Consider the following 18896-nt stretch of genomic DNA (forward strand, 5'->3'; position numbering starts at 1 on the left):
GGGCCACATCTTTATCTTGTACAAATAATGGATATTGGGATTTTGGGTTTTTTCACTTGTTTTGCTTATGGCTCAATCTTGTGTGGCCTCGAAAGGAGTTTTATGCTGCCAAAGAGCTCCAGCACAGATTTGTCCCAGCAACCAGAACTACCACAGGAACATCCCTTGCAGACTCAGGGATTTAAGCTGAAATCCAGGACTGCCTCTTCCTAAATGTTTGCACAGCACCTGATCCAGATCAGCACCTCCAAGTGCTGCTTTCATGCCAACAAGTAATAACATTGCTGTGTAGGAAATGCCCCATTCTAAGCGGTATTACAAGTTTCTTAATAAAGAGATCTAAATTTCCAAAAATCATATCCCTGTGGGCAGGACATAAGATTTTCTGCACTTACAGCATTGCAGGAAGAGTCATCTAAGCTGAGTATGGTTTTCAAGTGACATGTGGTTATTTTGTCAGATGATTATCTGACATTACTGCCTGCAAGAGTAGATGGAGTCTGTGAATTGAGTGCCTCTCAGTTTTATGGTTTGAAACTCCTCCAGGGAGGGGAAAGTTTGTAACTTCCAGTTTCCAGTGCCAAAGGTGTATGCCGAAGGTGTATGCCAGGCATGGCTTTTAAAGAGATACATTGTGTGACTTTGAATAAACCTCCACTTCTATAATTTTCTTTATCTATAAAACAGCAATAATATACAAATATTGTCCTTTTGTGGAGCAGACAGAAGAGTAGTTGTCCTGAATTGTCAAACATACGTCAGTGGCACAAAGTAAATTAACCATATTAGAGGTTATTAACCAGACCAACACACCAGATGGATGGGGAAAGCACTTATATCCCAAAGAATTATTAAACCTTATTGGCTTTGCTTCTGCTGGTATAGGGGATTATTTTGAGAAAACAAAAAACAAAAAAAAAAAAAAGGGATATTATCTTGCAGCTTGCATTATCTTTTGGTGAGTCTTACTTTTTTCTCTTCTGTTAACTCTGAGATTTGAAATGCAGCTTACTTGAGCCTTGACATGGTGTCTCATGTGAAATACTGAGACTTGCAACCTCCTGTAAACCAGAGTGTCTGGCCAAGGCAGAGCCCTCACCTGTAATATTCCCCTTTCTCCCTTTTCCAGATCAACCCTTGATTGAAAATCAAAGTTGATTGTACTGCTGGTTTGAAAGTGGCCGTGTTCATCTGCATTAACTCTCACGTGTTGTGGGGTTTTTTAATGCAGGTTACTTTTCTTAGTGCATGTCAAAATTTTCTTAACTCTTGCTATGCAATGACTTGAAGAATTCCATTTTAAAAGAGAATATTTTGAAGAGGTTGTTTATATCCTAAAATACCCAGTGTACCTTACAGCATGGTATTTTCGGAGAGCCTCTTTTTTTTTTTTTTGTGTTTCAGAAAAAAAGCACCATATAAGCTGCTTTTGGCATGAAAGTCAATGATCTTTTTTTTTTTTTAATTTTGTTTTTGGACTTTGCTTTGGTTTTGCTCTTTTAACCAGATAAGCGTATCTTATCTGGAATGAGTCTTTGAAGGTGTGTCTGTGCATATTTTGTTATGCAGATTTTTGCCTGGGTTTGCCACCTCAGACCTGGCCATTTCCAGTTCCAACTTGCACCCAGTGATCCCTTCTGCCACGAAAATGTGCTGTTCTTCTCACTTTGCTGTTTTTGTGTGTGTTCTTCAGAAAGCCAAACTGGGGCCAGCTGGTAACAAAGTCATTACTTCAACAGAAGACAAGAACTCAAGTGTGCCATCCAACAATCTGGACAGGGTGAAGCTGACAGATTTTAACTTTCTCATGGTTCTTGGAAAGGGGAGCTTTGGGAAGGTAGGAATTCTTCATAATTAATCCACTCACATTCCTTTTCCTTTTTCCTTTTTTCTTTTTTCTTTTCCTTGAAGAAGAATGAATAAAAAGTTCTCTGAGAAGCAAAATCCAGAGTCAAAAGGATGTGCATTTTTGAGGAAAATGTTAAGAAATCAGGCAGTAAGGTCATTCCCCTAAGGACTAGTAGGCTTCAGTCCTGGTTGGCAGTTTTCTTGGAAAAAATAAAAATAAATATAAAAACTCAGACTGTTGGGCAAGATGGGAACTCGTTGCTGACTTTCAGATCCCCACTTCTTGGCAGTTTCAAGGAAACTAAGTCTACTTTTCTGGCTTTAATACCTAGGTCACTGTACCCATTCTGGAAGTCACCAACATTGGTAAGGCTGAATATTGGGGAAAAAACCAGGAATAGTGTGTGTGTATATATATATATTTGAAATCCAATAGTTGAGAAAACAGACTGCTATTTTTCTGTCTGTTTGAACAAAATTCAGGTGATAAAGTGCCCTTTACTGAAGAAGTCTCCTGGGACTTAACATTTTATCAGCCCTTCAGCAAGGAGCCCGCGATCAAGCAGCAGGTTTGGGCACAGGCTGTGTCTGAAATGGCTGTACAATGATCATAATTGTGGGGGTTTGATCAAATTTGTCTATACAAATTAAAGGAAAAGCTGGCTTGCCATCTCTCTACATCTTCAGGCATCTGAGTGACCTTCCCTCCTCAGCCTGGGGGATTTTCACGCCGCTGTTTCTCTTTCCTGCAGGTGATGCTGGCAGACAGGAAGGGCACAGAGGAGCTTTATGCAATCAAAATCCTGAAAAAAGACGTGGTGATCCAGGATGATGATGTGGAGTGCACCATGGTTGAGAAACGAGTCCTGGCACTGCAAGATAAGCCGCCATTCCTGACACAGCTCCACTCTTGTTTCCAGACAGTTGTACGTGAGCTCTGTCTTTCTTGCCACCCTAATGTTTCCCAGACTGTGTGCTCATGGATTTTATCACTTCAGTAACATTTATTATCATCCAACCCATATATGGTAGCCTCTGCACACAGAAAATGGTGAAGAAATCCCACATGTAATTACCCCTTGTATCTTAAATACAAAAACTCATTTTAAAGAGTTTTCTTCATGCGGTCATTCAAGCAGGCCAGCGTGGCAATTCCTAAATGTAATTAGATGTGCTTTCCTAAGTCAGAGCCTCAAGCCCAGATTCCCACAAGCTCCTAAATACTCTTAAAGCTCTGAGGATAGTGCTTGAAAAGTCTTAATGGCTGTTATTATATCATGGGGTTATTAGTCATGAATCAGTGTTGGTGGATTTAATTTTCTGTCACTTTTGGGTGACACTGAGGGTTTTTTTCTTTTTTTCCTTATAAATATGTGAAGTGGATATTTGCCCATCACATTGCAAAACATCTCCCAGTGACAGATTTCAGGATGGATCTGATGATCCAGTGTCACTGTGCCAGCCTCTTCGATGGCATGGAATCATTGAGGCTGGAAAAGTCCTCTAAGATCACCAAGTCCAACCACCTGCCCACATTCCCCACAAAACCATATCCTCAAGTGCCACATCCACACCATTTCCCAAAGGAAAACTTACTAGGAAGGATTAGAAATGGCCTCAAAGCAGGAAATTTTGACCACCTTTGATTTTTTTTTTTCATTTATTTTTAGAGACAGATTTTTCAGACTGAGCTATATTTGTATAATTCTTGAAACCGTTGAAGACAAATAATCTGTAATAGCATGGCACAAAAATTGGCAAAACTAGACAGACCTCATCAATCATTTACTCTTGAAGGTTATACAAAACATTCCACTTGCATTTCCTGATCTATAATTTTTTCCCAGTCCTAATAATCCTAAAAGCTTTTTAATAACGTGCTAGTGACTTTCTTTTTTGGCTGATCAATGAATATCTAATATTCTCTCTAATGTATTTATGTGCCTCTTTAATACTTGATCCTAGGACCGGCTCTATTTTGTGATGGAGTATGTGAATGGTGGGGATCTCATGTATCACATCCAGCAAGTAGGAAAATTTAAGGAGCCACAAGCAGTGTGAGTGTTCATGTTCATGTATTTAAATCATGTCATCATCTTGATTTTACTCTGTAAGAGGATTTGGTTTCTTCTTCTTCCCAGGCTCAGGATGAAGTCCAGGCTGGCCTTTGTTTGTTTTTAAGGCCCAAAATCTGAACTTTGTGGTAAAAATGTTGTTTGCACACATAGACCAAAGGTAGCTGTGCCTTTATTCAAAAATACAGCACAAACAAAGGCAGGAGAGGCTACTTGAAAAGTGACAAGAATTTAAGCAGGGCAGCAGGAAATTAAAGATGTTACTTCATATTCTGATGATGTTTTTAAAAAAAAAATTAAAAGGAAATAAAAAACTGAGTAGAATACTTCAGTCAGAATTAGTGCTACAGAGAAAGGCAGTACAAATAGACTCAGCATTGCAATATAAATTACAGTTTATACAAGATAATGTATAGCTTGTAAGAATTTCTGTGATGTATTTGTGAGGAGTTAGTAAGGGATTAGAAGTTGTTTATGTCCATGGTTCTTTTCAGGTAATTGTACATCTGGCACATCAGTGAGCAACTGAAAATTATCTGTAGCATATTTGAGAGTGAATAGTTCCATCAGTACCATTTTAGTCATCCTCATAATACCTCATCGCCACTTATTAGTGTTTCATAAATCATTTACTAATGAAACTTTAAAATCAAGGGTGACCAACTGCTTTAAGCATTCAGTTAAAATAATTTCTCATTTTGATTTAAGCCATCAGGGCTTGTTGAAATGAGAGGCCTTCTAAATATAAGTATTTCAGATGCAGACAAACATTTTAACAAGTCGCTGAATAAAACCGAGATGGTGTCAGATCATCCTTGACTCCAAGCTAATGCATCCTGCCAACACTTGACAAAATCTGTGGTGCTTCATGACAGCTTTTGCCTGTGCTGCATCTTCATCACACGTGTTCACAAACACCTCTGAGTGAGTGTTGCAGAGCTCAGTTGCTTCCTCTCCCTTGTGCTGAGCCTAAAAATTAAGCTCATCTTTAAATAATCCTCTCACATATAATTTGCACAGTTCCACAGCAACCAGCTTCAAACAGCCACCAGTACTCTATACCTCTTAACTGCATTCAGCAATTATAGTTTATATGGTAATCATTTTAATTAGCTTGGTGTAATTAATCCATTAACAGGCTGTATAAAGAAATACTATTTCTGCAAATTATTTCATGCCATATGAATTGCAATGTACATTGAGCTGCCTCCTGAATTCATCAATATGTGATTAGAGATAAGGACCTTTGCAGCAGAGTTAGATCAGTGCAAAAAAGAGCTGTGCTCCAGCTGCACCATTTTTTGTGGCCCAGGGAGCCACTTTCACCTTTTTTTTTTTTTAAATTCTGCATTATCTTATCATCAAATACTCAAAATGTATCTGTTAAGGTCCAGTTTAAGTGAAATGTCTTTTATGTCACCTGTATATATAGACCATAAATTACATATTTCATATACTATTGTATTATCATATTTTACCATGATTCATTTCCAATTTATTTTGCCAGAAGAAAATCATGAGGCAGTAAGAAATCTGTTGGTTTTTTTCCCCACACAGGTTCTATGCAGCTGAGATATCAATTGGGTTATTCTTTCTCCATAACAGAGGAATTATTTATAGGTGAGTATCATCTGACATAACTAATTTCTGAACTATTTTTAAAATGCAAAAAGGATCAGTTTCTTAAATGTTTCAGTGTATTTTTAAGACAGTTTATAAAAAGCTATCAGTGTAGAGCTCTTTTTGTTGTGTTGGTGCTGGTGAGGTGGAAGGTCTGTTTTACCTGAGCTTTCTGACGCCTGTGCTCTGCCCAGCTCAAATGAAAATTCTTGAAAATGAAAAACTTTATCTTTTGTATTTCTGTGTGATGTTTAATAATATTACAAAAGTCTCAGGTGAGGGGTCAGACACAGCCACCTCTTTCATTAATTGTCCAACCCAGAGAAGCTTTTGCTGCCCCTGGATCCCTGGAAGTGTCCAAGGCCAGATTGGATGGGGCTTGGAGCACCCTGGGATAGTGGAAGGTGTCCCTGCCCATGGCTGGGGGTGGGACTGGATGATCCCTAAAGTCCCTTCCAACCCAACCCATTCCATGATCTTAAGATCATTCTTGGATGTCTGCCCGCCTCCCTCCAGGCTGAGCCAGCCCCACATGTGAACCCTGAACCTCCACCCCCAAAGAGCTACAAATATTCCTTATTCAGAATAAGCTGGCCCTAGCTGATCCCAAGCATTAACCTTTAATTACTGTGATTCTTCTCAGAGATCTGAAATTAGATAATGTGATGCTGGATTCAGAAGGTCACATCAAAATTGCTGATTTTGGAATGTGCAAAGAACACATGTTAGATGGAGTAACAACCAGGACCTTCTGTGGCACTCCAGACTACATTGCACCCGAGGTAAATATTGACCCTTTCAAGAACCTTTTAGTCTCTTGAAAGGGAATTGTCCCTACACATTTTATACCACTGGGTTTGGATGGCTGTTTCTCCAGATTCTCCATGGATGGCACCATTTAACTTCTGCAGGTATGCTGGATATATTTGTGAATTAATGCAATGTTATCAATAAGACTTCACTATTTTAAGAAATACCTAGTTGATTGAAAAACTAACTTTTTATGAGATAAGTGCTTCAGATTTTGTTCATTCTAGCAAAAGACTCAAAAAAACCTGGGTTCACCAACTTGTGATCTTAATTTTGTAGCCTGGACATATTGTTATACTAAACTTTGCACTTTGTGAAGTTATACAAACTTCATGGGTGTTGCTGAGCTTGTTGCTGAGATCAGCAAATATTTCACTGGGAGCAAACAATGCTTCTTTAATCTACTCCACAGGTTCACACAGCTGCCAGCACACATTTATTTAAAGGATTGTTTGGCATTTTCAAGAAATCACAAACCACTCACTGGTTTTTGGGAAGGGACTCATGAGGTCTTGAAGCTTTTTGCTGACCTCTCTGTGGTCTTCTTCAGGCCATGTCCTGCAAGTGCTGCACAGGTGCCACGAGCTGCTGCTCTTCACCTCAGGAAAGCTCCTGTCACTGAAGGCCTTTTCCAAAAACTGTGAGATCAGGCCTTGAGTGGAGTTGTTGTAATAAATCCATAACTTGCCTTGAGTTTTCCGTGACATGCCCATACCTGTGCAGCTTTCAAGCCACTGAATGTGACATTGAAGCCTGAACCAACTGCAGTGGGTCTAAAATGAAAATTTGTCCCTGAGAAGCACAGTTGTGCTTTAAGGCACTGGGATAAACATGAGCTTAGAGTTAAGATTTTGAGTCTAGATATGATTTGTATTTCAGTAGTTGAGGTCTAAAGAATTGAAAACAAGCACATGTGCTGATTTGGATATAATTCAAATATATGAATATTAAAATCTGGTATTTGTGCATACTGAGCTTTCAAGAGCCTTGATTTGTTTGGCAGCAAATTTGATGCAAGAGGCTGGATCCTGATCCAAGAGACTCAGTCATTCACTGGGTACTGAGCAAGAGGCAGCTCTGGCTGAAGCATTCCTGGATGTAATTGAATGTTTGTTGGAATGGGGGAGATTTATACACGGACAAGTAAATTAGTGTCTAAGGTGAATTTTGTCATCTCCCTGAAATTGGAATGAAAAATAGTTTGTTTTTTTCCCAGTTGCTAATTCATGCTTTTCAGATTGAAATATTGTGTATTATAGGCCCTTGTTTTTTCACCATTTGCTGTTGCTTGCAGCAGGATATCAGAACAACCAGAGCAGTATTTCATTTTCTTCTGTCAAAACATGAATGAAGCCAATATTACAAATTAAAGTGTCCTTTCTGTGACAATTGTCTTGTGCCAGTTAATGCCAAAGAACGTTTTGTCAATACCAGAATGCTCAGTGTGGGTCAATGCTGGAGTGAATTATTTTACTTTATTTGGGAATTTAATATAAAGAAATAATCCTTTCACCAAGACATCCAGTAAGTGAGAGTAGATCAGTCTACTGTCTTACAAACAGATTTGATTTTATTTTGTTTAATTGGCTGATTTTCTTTTGTTTCTGAAGAAATGATTGTGACTGACAGATTGCTAACTAGTTCTGTGGTAAACTTCAAAGGAACGTTCCTGTTCCACTTGCAGAGGTGTTTCAGCCCGTGTTTCCACGGGCTGAAATTTATAAATTTATAATAGATTTTAATGAGAATTCATTTGCACGGTGCCATTCCCTGCTGGGTGGCGACAACAGAGCTAAATTTAAATGAACTGTTGAAGGTGTCTGGAGTAGAGTCCTTGTGGGTGGGCTGCACTCATAGAGACTTAGCTCTTTTCAGCAGCATTTGGAGAATAACGTGGTGACTCTCACGGGGCCTGAGGGAGCCCACGCTGCCCCTGCAGGACCTGCCCACAGATAGATCAGAGAACACACAGCTGCAAGGACCCTGCAGGGACAGCTCAGCTGGTGTCCCATGTCCCAGCTCTGCGTGGAAAAGCAGGGGAGTACAGTGCTGCCTTCAGCAAAGTGAACCCCCCAATTTGGTGTGCTGCAAAATAATGTTTTCCTTTTTTTATGAGTTGGAAAGCTGCCATTTGCTATTACTTAGATGTATAATGGGCTGGAATTATTGTTAATTTTCTTACGCTGTGCAATTTGAGAAATGTGCAGAGGTTAAACTGGTGGGATCCCAGGTCTGACAGCTTCTCTCAGGCAGAAGGTGGTTATCTTGTACAGAGCATTTCCTGATGTGCTGAACTTAAATATTTATGGTCAGAGTGGTAAAATAGCTGTGAAATCAATTAGTACTTTGTGTTTCCTTGACCAGTCAAGAGAGACAGGAGGAGATGGATGTCAAGAGGATTAGGGGGAAGGGATTCTGCCAGCACAGAACCCCAGCATCAGCATCCCTGCAGCAGCCAGAGTGCTGATTTCAAATTTCAGAGGAATTTCTAATTTAAGTTCCATTTCCCTTCTCTTCCATCTCACAGCCTCAAAACCTTCAGTTCCAACCTTGAATTTGCCAGGATTGTGGGAGGAAAATAAGTATTTAAAAGGTTTGGAAAGTGCATTTGACTGTTTCTTGTGCTAGTAATATTTATTTCTTTTAATAACTGAGTTTTAACTTTTCCAGCAGACACTATATATGCTCACAAAAGATTTCCTCTTGCCTCTGGGATATAATCTTTTCATCCCAACTGCCTACTAACTGCAATGATCTAAATATTCCTACAAATTGCTGATATTAATCTCTGTGTCCTGCTCTTAACTGTGCATTCCTTGGAGGCAAAATAGAGAAAAAAAGAAAAAAACTTCTGCCAATTTTGCTTGATGAGCGAAATTCCTGAGCTCTTTCTGAGCACTGAAATCCACAGAACCTGGAAAGGCAGAGCTCTTAATACATGGCAACAGATGGGTAAAATGAGACATCTGAAATGCAAAAGGACTTTTAAAAGGAAATCCTTTGAATTAATGATGGAGAAGGAGGAGAAAAGAAGGATCCCATCAGCTTTCCACTTCTTCCTGGCCAGTGGAAATCAGGAATCAAAGCTGGAGGAGGGTACAGGTCTTCATTTCTAGGGACAGGAGCTCCCTCACAGCTCTGTGGGTCTGCTCTGCACACTGTGGTGAGAGAGGAGGTCATGTTCATATTGCCCTCATTTGCTCTAAAAGATACCAGAAATTGTACATGCAGATAGAATGACTTTGGCAGCTGCTGCAAGGCAGGCAGGGATGGCTTTGAGTGCAGCAGCTGGGAGGTGACACACGATGAATTCTGGGTGATGAGGAGGGAACTGCTGAAAATACAACGTTTAGAACTTGCTGACTTTGTACCGATGGATGTTTGACTGTACATAGAAAACTTCATGTGCTTCCTCCCACATGTAATCCCTCCCTCGAAGGGAGCATTCTTCCCTCTCCTTTGCACTTCCCAATTAGTGCTGTGAGCAGCTCCCAGGACGAGGAGCTTATCCGCAGGTTCCACGTTGGCCGCGCTCGTTGGGGAATGAACATGGCAAACAACTGGTCTGGGTTTCCCTTGGGCCACAGCCTTACCAGGATCAAGCTGGTGATTCAAATTGGGTGTATTCAGATAGGATGAAAGGAAGGAAACTCCCCATGTACAGCAGCAGACAGTGGCAGCACCACCATCTCCTACATGGAGATAAGTCCATGAGAAAGGTGTTTGTCATTGTATTTGCAGTGGGACCTGTCCAGCCTTGATGGCTGTAATTATGTCTCAGTTCCCACTCTTCCGTCACAGACTGGCTCAGATGAGGGAGGTACGCACCAGCTCAGAGGGACTCTTCTCTGTTCATCAGATGTGGTATCAAACAGCACAAAAATTGTTGTGATGCTGACCATACATTGGAGCTTTTTCCATGTTAATTCTGCCTCTCTTGATAATTCTGTTTGCTATTCTCTCCCAAAGGCACATTTCATAGGGGAGATTGCATTTCTTGATGGGAATGCTGTAGAGAAGAGTCCAGCCTTGACTCACCCCTTGCTGGATAAAAATCAGCATCAAGTCTGTGCTTTGGTACAACTTGCACTGTAGGACATTGCATTGCTGCATTTAAATGATTTCTTCCTCTCAGTAATCCCATCAAACTCCTTCACAATAGGGACAGAAGTAGACTGTGGGCTCCTGGACAGACCTGGCTGCCAGGTACAGAACCTTGGCAGTGGGGCAGCGTTTTCTTTCTCACTGCTGTGGATCCATCTTTTTCTCATTTGCTAATTGAAATAAACTGATCCTCCCAAAACCACATACCTGGACTGCACTTTTTGTACAAAACATTCTGCCCTTATAAATTAATGACCTGAAAAATATCTCTTTTTTTTAATATAAAATATTTTTTCCCATAAGGCAAGGAGACATTGTCAGAGAAGGATTGAGGATGAAATGTTTGGTCATCTTCTGTGTGTAAAGGCCAGTATTTTTCCTGGATGAAAATTTGAAAGTGTTTGGTGTTGCAAAAGGCAATATTGATTCCAGCAGGAGCTTACTGGTGATGGAAATGGAAGGGAGAGTAACCAAGTATGTCAACTAGTCTAATATGAAATGAAAGTTCCAAATATATATCTTTTAAGCCCATATTACTACTAAGAGACAACTAATATAGACTGCCTTTATGTAGGGCCTTCCAGATGAGAATCTTGTTATTATCTCTGGTTGTCTAATATATTCCAAAGCACAATTGATTTTTAAATCCTTTGGTTAGAAACATTGCAGTAATTTTCAAGTCATGCGCTGCTGTATATCAGGGAAGGACATATATTCACACAGAGACTATAATTTTATTTAGTAGCCAGGCAGTCCTGCTTTATTGCACTGGTGACTCACTATTTTCCTGAGCAACTATGGAACTTGGCAGTTCAACTTCTCTTTCAGACAACTGAAAAATTTAGGATGTGTAATGTGTACTTGACTTGGCAATTAATTTCACAAAGAATAAAAACATGAGCAAAGAGGAAAATGAATGCAAGCCCCTCTGGAGTACTGCCTGCCTCAGTTCCCTGCTCATTCCAGTGGAGTAGAGACATTGGAGTTGAAAGCTCTGATATTGCCTTCAATGGGGATGGGCAGGGACTAGGATATCCTGCATCCCTTCACAGTTCACAGTATCCCTTCACAGTTATTTAGAAAGAGATCTGAGGAACACCTGCACCTCCAAACTCCTCCACACCATGACCAAATGCAGCTCTTCAATAAATGAACTCTGATCTCTGAGGAGGCCTCGATTAAAGAAGATGACGCAGGAGGGACCCAGGTGCTGCTGGCACGAGCAGCCTTTCCTTGTGTCAGAACTCAATTTGTACTGCTTTGTGAGTCAGATGTGAACCCAGAGGATGGAAAATACTTGACATTTCCATTAGTCTGAGCAGCAGAACCCCCTTTCTTTTTGGTGTAGCTGGTATTTCATACTGAGTATCAGAGTCATGCAGCTTGGGAAAACTTAACTGAGCTTTTTGGGGTTTTGCTCTTTTCCTAAATTTTTATTCCTTTTACAGCAGAACAAAAATATAAATATTGAAAAGAAAGGCTTAATTATTGATAGTCCATAAGTTAAGTGAGCCTCATGATTTCAAACTTTGACACAAACTGTAGGATGGTTTTGCCTTGTCTCCTACATTGTGCTGCTGTACTTTCTCCTTTGCCCTCAAATGTACATCCCAAGGACTCCTGAGAGCTACATTTTTCCAAGATATCAGGGTACCAAGGGCATGGGTGCATTTAGACTTAACACTTGGAAAACAATCCAACTCCCACTGAAACCCGTGATTAGCTGGAGTGAGGATTACAGGATTGTGGGTTTTTTACATGTTTCCTTTTCCAAGGAAATATGTCCTTCTCTGCATGTCACACATGTACCTGATATGCCACAAGGCTGGGAGCTTGTTAACACAGGTGTTTTTCCTTTGGTTTTCTTTTGTGATTATGCAGATTATTGCTTACCAGCCCTATGGGAAGTCCGTGGATTGGTGGGCGTACGGTGTGCTGCTCTATGAGATGTTGGCGGGCCAGGTAAGATTCACCCTCCTGTGCTTGCTGTGACCTCCTCCTGCACTCCAAGGCTGCTGTTTCAAGGCTCCCTAAAGGTTTAGACCATTACAGGATAGGACTGAAGTCTTTCATTCTGCTGTTATCTCCTTGTACTCTCGACTGACTCAACTGAGAATGTATTTAGGCTTTAAGCTCTTTATGTTGCACCCACATAATCAAGCTCTGCCTTTGAATACAGCTCCTTTGTACTGCAATAATGTTATTAATAGCCATCTTCAGAACTGAAAGGGAGACACTTGAGCAGAAAAATGCATGTCAAGTGGAAGAAATACCATTTAGTAGTTTGAAACCACAGGGAAGCATAATAAGAGTGTGTGTATAAGCTCTGCATTGCAGTTAAGTCCCAAGAATACAGTTCTTGTACTGTATGCCCTGAGGGTAAAATATGGGTCTCAGCACTTAGCAATCTGCTCAGTTACAGACCCCTCATTCTGCAAAGTTAATGAGAGGCTGCTCTCTGAGTCACTTGGGGAGGGAAACAACACTGTGCAGCAGCAAATGGCAGAGAAGTACCAACTTTAAGGAATTCTGTGAGTCTTGAGTTGAAAAAGATTCCTGCAATTGGCTTTCGGTGAGTGTTAGCTAAAGGTAGGCATTTCCCAAGCTTAAAACATACACTTGAAACAAATGCCTTTAAGAGTTTCTCTGCAAAATTCCAGTGGACATTTTAAAAGTTTCAGTGTGTAGCAATTGCAGCTGTTTACAGGCTGAATTGCAAATATTGGCCATCTGAATGCTTTGGAGAAAAGGCGATTTACCGTTAGCTGGGCGTTGCACAGGGCCCATATCCTGGGGATTTATCCTACCCCTGTATTTTAAAATATAGTGCAGCCCTTCCTTGTAATAGTCTCAGAAGCAGAATCTACAGCCATGACATAAAACAAACTGGAGTTTAACTGGAATTGAGTGAGGAATGGATATACTTCAGCACAAGGTAATTGAAAGTTAGTCTCCAAACTTCACCCTCTGAAGTTATTTTGCCTGTCTGGTGCACAGTAGCTTTAAAAACTGATTAAAGCTGATCACAAAGATAATCCTGCAGACATTTCATTAACCTGGCTGCCATTCTGGGGACAGAAATGAACATTTCTCCTTGATTTTAATCTGAGACTGTCAAACAGTAAGCTTCTGGGTCAGCAGATATCCAGGCTGCAGATGGCTGTGAGTTTGGTGTGCATTCCTGGACAAGGAGCACTGCTGTGTACTGATCTCTTTGGGCATGGTATTGTCATATCATATAGTAAAAAGTGGAGAATTTAAAAGCATGAGAAGGAAAACTCAAGTTACTCAATTGTGACTTATTTTCAACAGCCTCCATTTGATGGGGAAGATGAAGACGAACTTTTCCAGTCCATAATGGAGCACAATGTTTCCTACCCAAAATCACTGTCCAAAGAAGCTGTCTCCATCTGCAAGGGGGTGAGATAAAATTTTATGTATCATTAAATTCCTTTTTGGCAATCCTTGTGAATAGCTGGGTTTTACCTGGCTTTGACACAGCACTGTGCTATTTTAAAGTGCAACTTCTGTCAGGCAGTGCTGAGCTGTGTTGTCACTTGGTGTCACTGGTAAGTGCTGGGCTCTTCCTGCTGTGCCTTCTTGTTTTATGGAAAGAACAAATGTCAGAATCAGTAGCTGCCAAGTCCAAAGCAGGATTTATAAACAGGATGATGGTGTGAAGAGTCTCCTTCTGCTTTGCCTCTCGACCCACGGCAGCACAGCCCCAATTGTGCAGGGTGAGATTTCTCAGCTTGGATAGAGATCCTCCATTGAGTCCTCAGCCCAGAATGCCTAATGACAGGATCAGAGCACAGGAGTTTAGCAGAATCCTTTTTAAATGTAGGTGAAGATGAGCTTATGTGAAAATCTTTAGCATAAATGGAAGGAAATAGTGGGGAAATCCTGACCCAGTGGTACCTGTGTGGCCTAAAATTGGTCTTAGATTCTAATTTTTTTTTTTTTTTTTAATTTGGAGGAAAATAATAGATTTGGCTTCAGGGGGTTAGCTTAGGAAAAAAGAATTCATTTGAATTCATTTGATTCCATGTGATTCTCCAGAGCACAATCAGTCTGCAGCTTTTCCAATCCAACGTCTGTAATGGTTTATTTGATGTCTGACATACACTGATAAAATACCACTGCACTTAGTTAATTTGATATTTACATTCTTCCCATCCTTTGCAACCATTTATGGAGTATTATACATGGGCTCGATATTAGTTCCTTGAAAATCATCAAGGAAAAGAAAAGGTGTTTAGAACAAGAAGGTAAAATGAAAGACCTTGCTAATTTTGGAGCTTATCCCAGTGTCGACGTGCTGGCCAACGTAAAATAAACATGGTGTATTTTTGTAAAGTACATTCAGATTGATGCCTTGCAGTGACAATCACATATTCAAACAGCACAGTCTGAACTTGATGTAATTGCCCTGCTTTCAGCTCCCCTGTTTGCTGCTCTCTGGGTGCTCATGACAAGGGAGGGCAGAAAGCTAAAATTACCCTACACTGTGAGGTTTAAGGGCAAATTTCTGTGATACTAACATGTTCTTCATCTGCATTAAACTGAAAAATTAATCTCAGGTTTCAGTGGGAATTTTTCCTGAGCTGAGAAGTCAATATGAGAAAGCTTCTGACCCTTGCAGTCAGTGGTACCTCAGCAATCCTAGGACTGGGCACCACTGGGCAAGACAAACATGCCCACTCGGCTCTTGGAATTGATTTGTCTGCTTGACTTCCGTTCCACTGATTGAGAGTTTGTTGGGTTTGGTAAATGCAGCAACTTTGGAAAGAATTAAAACTACTGGAATCAATACTCCCATTTTCTTTTATCACCTACTGTTAAAGCAAGGGGATTGGAGCAGATAACAAAAAAGGGAAAGTTGCTGTTAATCTTGAAGAAGGCTGTGATTCCTGCCCAGTGCACAGCCACTTGCCAAACCTGCTTAGAGCCACTTTTATTTTAGGTTCAAAATTGGAATCAGATCAACTCAACATTTGGAAGGAGACTAAAGTGGTAAAGCTGAGGTTTTAAGATCTGTTGAGGTATCACTCCCAGCAGTACATTAATCATATATAATTTGTAAAAGAGCTTTAAAAAGTCCCCACAAGAGTTTAAGGCTACATTGCACAATTCCCAGTGTACACACCAATTGGAAAATGCTGAGGAACTTGCTAATTAGGGAGCACATTAAAATTTCTAAGCATGCCAGGCTGGTGGGTTTGGGGCTGGTTTTTTTCCCCAAGTTTATTTAATCTCTGTGACTGGATATAGTATTGACCAGGATGTCATTAAGAATGCAAGGGAGGAAACACAAATCAGATGTTGTCAGCTGGGTGCCAAAGAATTGGAGGCTCTGTAATGAAATGTCTTGAACAAGCCCCAGAAAAATGAAATGGGGGGGGGGGGTTGTACTTCATACAGCTTTAGTGCATTGGAATTTATGATGTTTAATTGATTGTTGAGATTGGGGAGGAGCTGTTCTGGAGTTCTGTAAGACTAAACTGAGAGACTGGAGGTGAAATTCAGGAGTGAGTTGTGAGCCAACAGGGATGGCAGCATGTCCTGGGCACCACCTGGACCTCCAGCAGCAACCTCTGCCCAGTGCAAAAAATTTCCCTGGTTCAGCCCCTAATTTTGCTGCTGGTTTGCTGTCTCCGGTGATCAAAAAAGAAATTTCTTCAAAAAATTAATTTTAGCTTTTCAAAACAATTTTATTAGCAGTGTGTATCTTCAGGAGAGGAGCAAGAGCATTGCAAGCAAGGCAAAGTCCCTCTCACTTTCCTTCCAGCATTAAACTGAATCATTTGGTGTTTTCTTCCCAACAGCTAATGACTAAACATCCTGCAAAACGCCTTGGCTGTGGCCTGGAAGGTGAAAGAGACATCAGGGAACACGCCTTCTTCAGGAGAATTGACTGGGAAAAGCTGGAGAACAGAGAGATTCAGCCACCTTTCAAGCCTAAAGTGGTGAGTGAGATGCCAGGTCCTTCCCTCACTAACTGTGCCTGCAGCCCTGCTCCCCGTGGCGTGAGATTGCTGCTGGGGCTGCAGGTCTGGGCCACAGCTAAAATGAGGCAATTTGGTAAGGGCAGACCTGTCTGTGAGCCTGCTCGTGTTTGGCCCCATGTGCCATAAGCCAGGGAACTCCTTGCCTTGCAAAGAAGCCTCTCAGTGGTTTGATGGTCACACACTGCATGAGGAGCTGAAAACAGGGAAAATTGGCACACCCACATCAGCCACTTGAGACTGGTAATAAATGTGGTTAACAACTGTCTCCTCTGAGCAACATCTAAAGTCAGGATCTGACTGAGGGATTTGGATTAGAGGGGTGAATTTCCTCCATGGTTGGCTGCCCAGCAAAGGGGGTTTTATTCCCCATCCTACAGCGATGTCTGCTCAGTTTGTAAGAGTAATCCCTGGTTTATTTTCCATGATTATTACTGGTTTGCACACATCTATCTACAGGAACATTTTAGAAATCCAAGCAAGTGGAAAGATGTCCTTACCCTGAGAGCTGTTTGCATAATAGAATTGGAAGAGCTTTGCTTGTTGAGCCAGAATTTCTTTCAGCATGTACTGTGCTTTATTGAAGGCAAAGGGAAGACTTTTCACATAAGAATGCAAGCTTTGGGGAACAGCTGTAAATTTTTATGTCCTAACATTGAATCTTTCTCTAACCCTTTTATTTTTCAGCTGAGAATCCTGGCTGGCTTTATCCTCAGGTGTATGGTGACTGGTCTGTACACTGATTTATTTGCCAATACAGACAATCAGTGAGGTATCACAAACTAATGAACAGAGGGACGCCAATACTGGAATTATTTTTCACTTTTTTCATACAAATGACTTTTTGACATCACCAGGAGGAGGGTTGCAGCTGAGAAGGGTGTTTAGTGCTAAAGGAAATACCTTTTTGCTATGGTGTGGATTTTGCATGCAGGGAAGGGTGTAAATAAGTGAAGAACTTGGGTGATGCTGCCAGCCCTGCCCAACCCAGAGCTGGCTGTGCAAAAGGGAGCTGCTCTTTAGAGCATATTTTATGGAAGATTTTTTTATTACATGGTTCTCAAGTCAAATTTAAAGCTGATCATAAAGCAGATCTACCTTCACATCTGTAAGTTTTATTAGCTCGGGAGATGAGTGCTTAGACTCTCCTTGAAGTTAAAAGTAACTTCAGCACGAAGGTGCTAAAAGCTTTAAGTGTGGTGTGGTTCCATCACAGCTCCCTGGCAGATCTTGGCTCCTCCTCAGAGCAGCTGTTCTCTGTCTCCCTGGTTATCATGACCTGGTTTGTTTGCACAGGCTGCTATTAAAATACACCGAGGCGGATTCACACAGAGCCCGACTCTCCCAGACAAAAATAACTTAAAACCCAAGTCTAGTATTTACATACCCAATGCACAACTCATTTATGGTGATTGCTGATTCTATTTATATCAGTATCATACAATTATAGAATCGTTAAGTTGGAAAAGACCTTCAAGATCATCGAGTCCAACCATTATCCCAGAACTGCCAAGCCCACCACTAATCTGTGTCCCTAAACACCATATCTACAAACCTTTTAAATCCCTCCAGAGATGGATATTGATTTTAGAAAGCAAGAAACATGCCACCCTTAATCTGTTTGAAGATATGGATGTATTTATAGGCTTTCTTTGGGGTGGGTTTTTGCAGGAAACCCTTGTTGGTGCATCTTCTCTAGGAAGCGCCTTCCTGCAGGAATAATCCTGCTGCTTCCACAATCCTTACTCAAACATAGAGATGTAGATTTTGGGTCAGCAGGTGGGTGCTGTAAATACTATGTTCCCTTCCAGATTGACATTTCACAGGTTATAGGCACAGAATGATTACTTGGCAAGAAGGACATTTTCCTCGTATTTCCAAGTTTAGGAGTTTGAGGAGTCCTGTCATTTCAGTTGTATTCTAATACTGCATTAATGTTCACAATAGCAGTGCAACTCTTTAATGTGAAGACAAATACATAGTTGAAGATGCAAATTTATTTATAAGTTACTATATTTTCACCTAAAGTATACTCATATCTCATGTGATTTATTTCTTAGCCTCTACTAGTATAAGCAATAGTGAGAGACCTAATGGACTCAGGAACTTTGGTTTCAATATCCAGCTTGTTTGAATACTTTCCACTTGCTGAAAAAAAGAAGAAGAAAAAAAAATTTAAAAGAAAAAAATCATAATTTTGTTGCAAGATGATGCTTATCCATAGGACAACTTTTTAGCAAAAACTTTCCTTTATAGCAATAACCCTTTTGTGGCTGCTCTGAGCTGGCTGTTGTGCCTCTAAATTAATTTGATTTAATTTGGGGATACATTGACTATCATGTCAATGATTCAGAGGTTTTTCCCTGTCAAAGTTCAGCTCTTTCCATTCTTGTTCTCCAGAGATTCTGTCCCAAAATGCAGAGGCTCAGGGGCA

At 40.7% G+C, this 18896-nt stretch overlaps 1 protein-coding gene across 2 annotated transcripts in view; it reads left to right on the forward strand.

Moving 5' to 3' along the window:
• Positions 1-18896, forward strand: part of PRKCA (protein kinase C alpha) — a 153774-nt gene that overhangs the window by 126801 nt on the left and 8077 nt on the right. For both annotated transcript variants that reach the window (XM_048324113.1, XM_048324114.1), the window contains 8 exons: positions 1694-1837; positions 2601-2774; positions 3814-3905; positions 5481-5543; positions 6187-6325; positions 12339-12419; positions 13770-13877; positions 16283-16423. In XM_048324113.1, the coding sequence (XP_048180070.1) occupies positions 1694-1837; positions 2601-2774; positions 3814-3905; positions 5481-5543; positions 6187-6325; positions 12339-12419; positions 13770-13877; positions 16283-16423 (942 nt within the window). The remainder of the gene's footprint in view (positions 1-1693; positions 1838-2600; positions 2775-3813; positions 3906-5480; positions 5544-6186; positions 6326-12338; positions 12420-13769; positions 13878-16282; positions 16424-18896) is intronic.

Source organism: Corvus hawaiiensis, chromosome 19, assembly GCF_020740725.1.
Source record: "Corvus hawaiiensis isolate bCorHaw1 chromosome 19, bCorHaw1.pri.cur, whole genome shotgun sequence".
NCBI classification, from domain to species: domain Eukaryota; kingdom Metazoa; phylum Chordata; class Aves; order Passeriformes; family Corvidae; genus Corvus; species Corvus hawaiiensis.